Source organism: Terrapene carolina, unplaced genomic scaffold, assembly GCF_002925995.2.
Source record: "Terrapene carolina triunguis isolate 2854851 unplaced genomic scaffold, T_m_triunguis-2.0 Scaffold58, whole genome shotgun sequence".
Classification (NCBI taxonomy): domain Eukaryota; kingdom Metazoa; phylum Chordata; order Testudines; family Emydidae; genus Terrapene; species Terrapene triunguis.
The window spans coordinates 34370198-34377846 of NW_020664409.1; the positions used below are offsets into that span (position 1 = coordinate 34370198).

Here is a 7649-nt window from a genome sequence, read left to right on the forward strand (position 1 = left end):
CGCAGCTTTTTTTTTTTTTTTTCCGCCACTTGGGGCGGCAAAAACCCTGGAGCCGGTCCTGCTTCTGTGTGCTAATCAGTCAACATATTTGCAGGGTATCTGTTCCTTTGTGATCATCAAATATTACTGCAAGCTGTAAAGGAGCAACTATGAAACATCCAACTGTGGTTTTCTTTTGGAGTTGAACTTTTTACAAGTGCCCAGTCACTAGAAAAGCTGAGGATAGCCAATGACATATTGGAACATGTGTTATAAAGATTTTCATCACTCATCTTTCATTCCTTCCAGACATTTTATTTTTTTAAATTCTTAAATAGGTGATGATTTGGACAAGTTGCTAGAGAAAATGAAGCAGCAACGAGGGGACAATGTTGTAATCCCTTTCAGTGGAGATGTTAATGAATGTGTGTCATCTCAGGAGGCAGCTGCCATGGTTTCAACACAAGACTCGGGTAATGTTTTTCTTTGTTGGATTTCATAAAATGCATGTGCCACAAAGTAGTCTGAGGACACTGTTCAGCCAGGGCAAAATTGTTAGTATCACTGGCTGAATGCAAAAAGGAAAACCACAGCAATAATCTTGGCCAAGGGTCTTTCGTAATAGCTTTTTGTGCTATAGTAAAGTTTCCTCTTTCTACCTTTGACAGTTCTTAAGCTAAAATAACTTTGCTCTAAGTTTGTTCTACAAACTAACTGGAGCATACAGAAATTCCTATTTATGGCTGACTCTCTGGACTGATCGCACCCTGTTATGCCTGGAGAGGAAGTATGGTCTGAGCTTAAAGCACAAGAGATTTGTGTTCTGTTTCTGATTGTGTCCAGACTGCTTATGTGACCTTGTGCAAGTGTCTTAGCCAACTTAGCCATGATACACCTTAGTTTCCATATGTGTAAAATGCTGATTATACCTACCACACAGAGGTGCTATGAGGTTTAATCAATGTTTGGAAGGTGCTTTAAGTTTCTTGTATCAAAAGTGCTCTAGAAGTACAAATACCACTATTATTTAATTATGTTGTTCAGTGTGATATGTAATATATAGTCAAAATGGATGAGCTGAGGATGGATTCGCTGCCTTAATGCTGAATTTAATTACCTCTTACCTTTTCAGAACATTACCATTCAACATAACATTTTATGATTTACTTTCATTTTTATATAATAGTACTGGCAAAATAAGTAAAACTGATTTTCTATGAGTTCTGAGATTCCTTTGGGGCCAGTAACAAGGCAAGTGATGGATAAATTTGAAACTTTGATGAGGTCTTGCCTTCACTGGGAAAAAATGGTGTGTTCTTAACTCAAGCAAGCTAACAAGGTAAAATCGTAGCAAAGACAAAGCAGTTTGTAGCCTGAGCAGAGGACAGCAGTTCAAGTTAAAAAGTAGGCTGCCATGCACACCTTTCTTTCCTAGTAAAGACAATACCTTAAAAGTTCAACTCGACTTTTATTTGAAGAATGAGCAAAGTTTTGGTCCAATTCTTATTTGTGGTTACAGTTCGTGTGCAGTAATTTGTCTTTTGTGAAGAGATACACCTTTACACTGGTATGGAGGAAGCTGGAGAGCTCCTCTGGGCCTATTCCAAGCTAATAAGATGCACCTGCAAGGGTTGTTCAGCCTGGAGGGGAAGGAGCTTAAAAGGGGGGAACTTACCACAGGAAGGGGCGGTGAACAGGAAGAAGGCTCCACCACCCAGAGACTGCTGGTAACAGAGATAGTCTAGCTGAGGAGAAGACAGCCACGAGATGCACCGCGAAGACAGCACGAGATGCACTAACAATAAAGCAATATGCCCCAGGAAGAGGGGTAGAAGGTAAACCCCACGAAGGGGCAATAAACTCTGACAGACTGAGCCCTTACCCCTGTATCTCTAGAGGCTACCTGAGAGACTGGTCCTAATGCCAACCAGATCCTCTTCTCTTGCAAAGGGAAGGGAAGAGGAGGAGCCAACCCCCTGCCCATGGGCAGTTGCCCTCAGAGAGCTCCCCCAAGGCTGCCAACTGGGGGAGAAGAGAGGGTAAACAAAGGACAGTGAGACCTGGGGGGAGTCAGGGAGCCCCACCATCTCCACAAATGGGGGAGAACGTGGGTAAACTATTCCTGATACAAGGGTCAAAAAAGGGGGGTAGCCTTTGAGGTGTTTGAGCTCAGCTGCTTCACACACATTGGAACTGGAGCGTAGTATAAATGGGTAGCGGAGAGACAGCAGCAGCAGCAAGGCATTCAACAACAGCAGTTGCTGCAGCTGTGCACCGCCCAGCAGCGGGTTAAAGCCACCCAAAACAATATCTGCTGAGGAAACTGATGACCCAGCAGCAAGAGTTCCCAAAGGAAGATAGTACCAACCCTATGCCCACAAGGGGAGACGGGAGCTTCACGCTTCCACTGAAGGGGTCCCTCCACCTGCACCAGTAAAGCTCACCAAGATGGGACTGGAGGATGACCTCGAAGCCTTTTTACTCATGTTTGAGAGGGTGGCACTGGCAGCCCAGTGGCCTCTGGAACAATCGGCTCCAATCCTGGCCCCTTACTTGATGGGTCCGCCACAGTCCACCTTCTGTAATCTGGATTTGGAGCGGGTGAAAGATTACAAGCAAGTGAAGTCCACCATCTTGGACTATGTGGATATTTCAGAAGAGACCCACCGCCAGTGGTTTATGGCCAAGAGATACCCCAAGGGGGCATGATCCTGAATGGTAGCACAACGGCTGAAAGAACACTGCTGGAAGTGGCTCCACCCAGAGGAACACTCAGGGACCTAAGTAGCTGAGGCCATTGTAACGGAGGAGTTTATAAAGATTATTGCCTGTGGGGGACAGGGAGTAGGTACTACAACATCACCCTATCAAAAGCAGTCAGGTTAATGCAGGACTTTGTAGAAGCCGAAGGGTCACTAAAGGCAGAATCACCCCAGACATCAGTAGGGCAAGGGACCTGGGAGGGGGATGAGCCAGAGTCCACAGCAGTGTACCACAAGGAGTCAGTCCTAAAGGGGGGCTGCTCAGGGGGACCACCAGGTACCCCAGACAACTGAAGCATGGCTTACAGATGGAGGTCCAGCTGGCACCCCGCAGGCGGGCTTCCCTAAACCTAGGAAAGAGGCTGGCAACCCAGCCCATTAACCTGCTAGTCTTGTGGACAGACAGGGCACATAAAGAGGGAGTGAATGCTGATGGAATGTGAATATGCCCAGGACTGGAGAGTGGAAACCCAGGGCTGGGAAAAAAAAACTCCCCCTAAGTTGATTGTACCTATGATGGTCCAAGGGAAGCTGATTCAAGGACTCTTGGACTCTGGCTGCAGACACATGGTGGTCCAGACCTCCATGGTGGGAAGTGACGCTACTCCTAAGAACATGATTCACCTTCAATGTATCCATTGCGATGTCAAGTCCTACCCCAGCCAGCAGCTACACCTGATGGTGGGAGCCCATACTGCAGTCATAACCGTAACCTTCGCAGAAAAGTTGGCCTACCCTGTGATCATAGGCTGAGACTGGCGCTTTTTGGGGGGGGAGGGCAGGTCATTAATACCCAGCTCTCAGGTGCAAACAAGAACAGGGGTCAAGTGGGGACATGAGCTCCCCAGAGATTGGTAAGTCTTGGAGAAGCTGACAACCCTGGGGAAGGGATGTCCCTAGCAACACAGCCACAGACCCCCACAGGGGAGAAAGAGGCAGGCCATCAGGACCTGGAAGCTCTCCTACGGGACATGAATTTCTTGTTAGAACACAGGAACAACACTATATTAAACTGTGCACATGAGCAACTGGCCCCCATAAATGGAGAAGTGACAGAGCCTCAGAGAGGTGAACGATACCTACACTTTGCACTCAAGGAGGGGCGCTTGTATTGAATCGAGAAGATTCAGCAAACTGGGTTGGTGAGGAACCAGCTGCTAGTACCACACTAGTACTGCCAGGCCACGTTGCAGCTGGTGCATGATATCCCCTGTGCAGGACACCTGGGATGAGAAAAGACATTGGCTTGCATATTAGCCCAATTCTATTGGCCAGGCGCACACCATGAAGTGAGAGAATACTGTTCTCCTGCCCAGAGTGTCAGCTAATCAGCAGCAGGGGGACCCCTAAAGCACCCTTAGACCTTCTGCCCTTGATTGAGACCCCCTTGGAAAGGATAGGGGTGGACATTGTCGGACCTCTAGAAAAAACTGCAGCAGGGCATCTGTACATACTTGTGATTGTTGACTATGCAACCAGGTATCTGGAAGCTGTTCCTCTCCGCTCCCCAGAAATGACAGGCATAGCTCCACAGCTCTTGAAGCTCTTCTCACAGGTAGGGTTTCCCTGCAAAATATTAAGAGACCAAGGGTCTAACTTCACTTCACAACTGATGCAAGAATTATGCTCCCTTCTAAAGGTCAAGTCCTTGAAGACCTCGGTGTACCACCCGAGACCAACGGTTTAATAGAGAGCTTAATAAGACACTGAAAGAGATGTTGAAGTGCTTTGTCAATGACAACCCCAAGCAGTGGGACCGACCACTCCCACTACTCCTATTTGCCATAAGGGAGGTCCTGCAAGCCTCTGTGGGGTTCTCTCCATTTGAGTTGCTCGATGGTTGCCAACCGCGGTGCATCTTGGACTTGCTACAAGAAGGCTGGGAAGAAGACGATATGGGGGCCTTAAGTACGACCCAATATATCTTGCAGTTACGGGTGCAACTGGGAAACTTAGGGGGGTTTGCCAGGGAGAATTTGAGGAAGGCCTAGCACACCCAGGAACAAAATTACAATAGGGAGACATAACTATGGACTTTTCAGCTGGGTGACCATGTTCTACTACTACTGCCCACAGCTGAGTCCAATTTAATAGCCTGTAGACTGAGATCAGACTATCTGAGCGGAGGAAGGAAATCAAGGTCTACCACGTGAACCTTCTCAAACCTTGGAGGGCGCAGGAAGCCCTGCTGATAACTCCTATTCCAGCAGAGCCAGAATTGAGGCCCCAGGTGCCCAGTGATGAAGCTCCAGCAACAATACCGGGGGTGAAGCGCTGTCCCCTGCACAAAGGAAACATCTCCAACTAATCGGGGACTTTGCAGCAGTGTTCTCCAACCGTCCGTGGAGAACGTGGTTGGTTCAACATCACCTAGAGACAACCCCAGGCCAGGTAGTCCGAGAGAACCCTAGACCATTGCCACAAAAGATGTGGGATACGATCTGAGAGGAAGTACGAGCGATGCTGGAGATGGGAGTGATTATAGAATCCAGAAATGAATGGAGGAGCCCCATAGTTCTCGTTCCCAAACCAGATGGTATGGTTCAGTTCTGCATCAACTTCAGGAAGGTCAGTGCCATCCCAAAATTCAACACCTACCCAATGCCAAGGGTGGACGAGTTATTAGAATGGCTGGGAAGCACCTGAGCACTATCGATCTGACCAAAAGGTTACTGGCAGATCCCCTTATCCTCTTCCTGCAAGAGAAAACTGCTTTCTCCACCCCTTTTGGGCATTTCCAATTTAAGACCATGCCTTTCGGCCTCCATGGAGCTACTGTTACCTTCCAACAACTTATGAATAAGATCCCCAACGCCCACCATCAGTATGCAGCGGCCTACATTGATGATATTGTCGTCTACAGTCCCACCGGGGAAGATCACTTTCAGCGTTTAAGAGCAGTGTTTAAAATCCCTACTGGAGGCAGAAATTATGGCCAACCTGGCAAAATATAGAGTGGCTATGAGTAAAGTAACCTATTTGGGGTACCACATAGGACGTAGCTTGGTGAAGCTGGTGGTCAGTAAGATGCAGGCCTTCAAAGCATGTCCTGTCCCCCAGACAGAACCAGTCAGATGTTTCCTTGGCCTTGCAGGATATTACTGGTGGTTTATCCCCATCTTTGCCTCAGTCATGCCCCCCCTTATGAATCTCATAAAAAGCAACAACCCTAAGAAGATCCATTGGGATGAGAAACATGAGGAAGTGTTCAGGGAACTGGAAACATGACTATGCCAGGCACACATGCTCTTCAGCCATGATTTTTCTTGGGAATTCATACTATGCACAGATGCTTCTGACATCTGCACCGTCCTCTCTGAAGACTTCGAAGGGGAAGAACACCCAGTTCTTTACCTAAGTAGGAAGCTATTCCCTAGGGAAAAGGCATATTCCATTATTGAAAAGGAGGCATTAGCTATCAAATGGATGGTAGATGCCCACAGCTATTACCTGTTGGGTAGCCCCTTTTCCCTGATCATTGATCACATGCCTCTATGCTGGATCCAGACCACGATGGATATGAACCCTCATATAATGAAGTGATACCTTGTACTACAACCTGATAGTTTCCAAGTACACCACCAGGCGGGAAAGGACCATGCTAACACTGATTTCTTTTTATGGGAGATTGGGGATGGAGACAACCCACCCCTGAACAGCCTTCCTGTCTTGAGGGGTGGGGTATATGAAGGGACACACCCTCAGTGTATGGAGGAGACTAACCAGCTCCTGTGGGCCAGTTCCACACTAATGAGATGCACCTGCAAGGCTTGTTCAGCCTGGAGGGGGAGGATCTTAAAACGGGAGAACTTACCACAGGAAGGGGCGGTGAACGGGAAGAAGGCCACCGCACCCAGAGACTGCTGGTAACAGAGGTAGTCCAGCCGAGGAGGAGGCAGTTGAGACACACTGCTCCCAAAGCTGTCCTGACAGATAACAAAGCAATATGCCCCAGCAAGAGGGGTAGAAGATGAACCCTGCGAAGAGGCAATAGACTCTGAAAGATTGAGCCCTTAGAGCTGAATTTCTAGGGGCTGCCTGAGAGACTGGTCCTCGTGCCAACCAGATCCTCCCCTGTTGCAAGGGGAAGGAGAGAGGAGCAGCCAACCCCCTGCCCGCAGGCAGGTGCTCTCAGAGAGCTCCCTGAAGGGCCACCAACTGAGGGAGAAGAGAAGGGTAAACAATGGACAGTGGGACCTGGGGTGGTCCAGGGAGCCCCGTCTCTCCCACCCCTTTTTAAATCTCAGTATTTAGTTAACTAATTGTTTCTAACTGTTCAGAGTTTATTTTTGGTTTTTAAATTGTACATTTAGGGCCAAATCTTTTCTCAGTTTTTAATTAGCCTTTACTCAGGCAGAACTCTTATTGAAGGCAGTGGTAATTTAATCACCCTGATATCTGCTGGGAGAGCAATACAGTGGTGCACAGAAAATCCAGGAAGTTTTTGGAAAGTGTAGGGGACAATTTCCTGGTGCAAGTGCTGGAGGAACCAACTAGGGGCAGAGCTTTTCTTGACCTGCTGCTCACAAAGAGGGAAGAATTAGTAGGGGAAGCAAAAGTGGATGAGAACCTGGGAGGCAGTGACCATGAGATGGTCGAGTTCAGGATCCTGACACAAGGAAGAAAGGAGAGCAGCAGAATATGGACCCTGGACTTCAGAAAAGCAGACTTTGACTCCCTCAGGGAACAGATGGGCAGGATCCCCTGGGAGAATAACATGAAGGGCAAAGGGGTCCAGGAGAACTGGCTGTATTTTAAAGAATCCTTATTGTGGTTGCAGGAACAAACCATCCCGACGTGTAGAAAGAATAGTAAATATGGCAGGCGACCAGCTTGGCTTAACAGTGAAATCCTTGCTGACCTTAAACGCAAAAAAGAAGCTTACAAGAAGTGGAAGATTGGACAAAT

The 7649-nt window shown here is 47.8% G+C and overlaps 1 protein-coding gene across 1 annotated transcript in view; it reads left to right on the plus strand.

The window, feature by feature from the left end:
* GREB1L (GREB1 like retinoic acid receptor coactivator) overlaps positions 1–7649 on the plus strand; it is a 237564-nt gene that overhangs the window by 143726 nt on the left and 86189 nt on the right. Inside the window, exon 15 of the mRNA XM_024206494.1 lies at positions 318–452. Within this exon, the coding sequence (XP_024062262.1) occupies positions 318–452 (135 nt within the window). The remainder of the gene's footprint in view (positions 1–317; positions 453–7649) is intronic.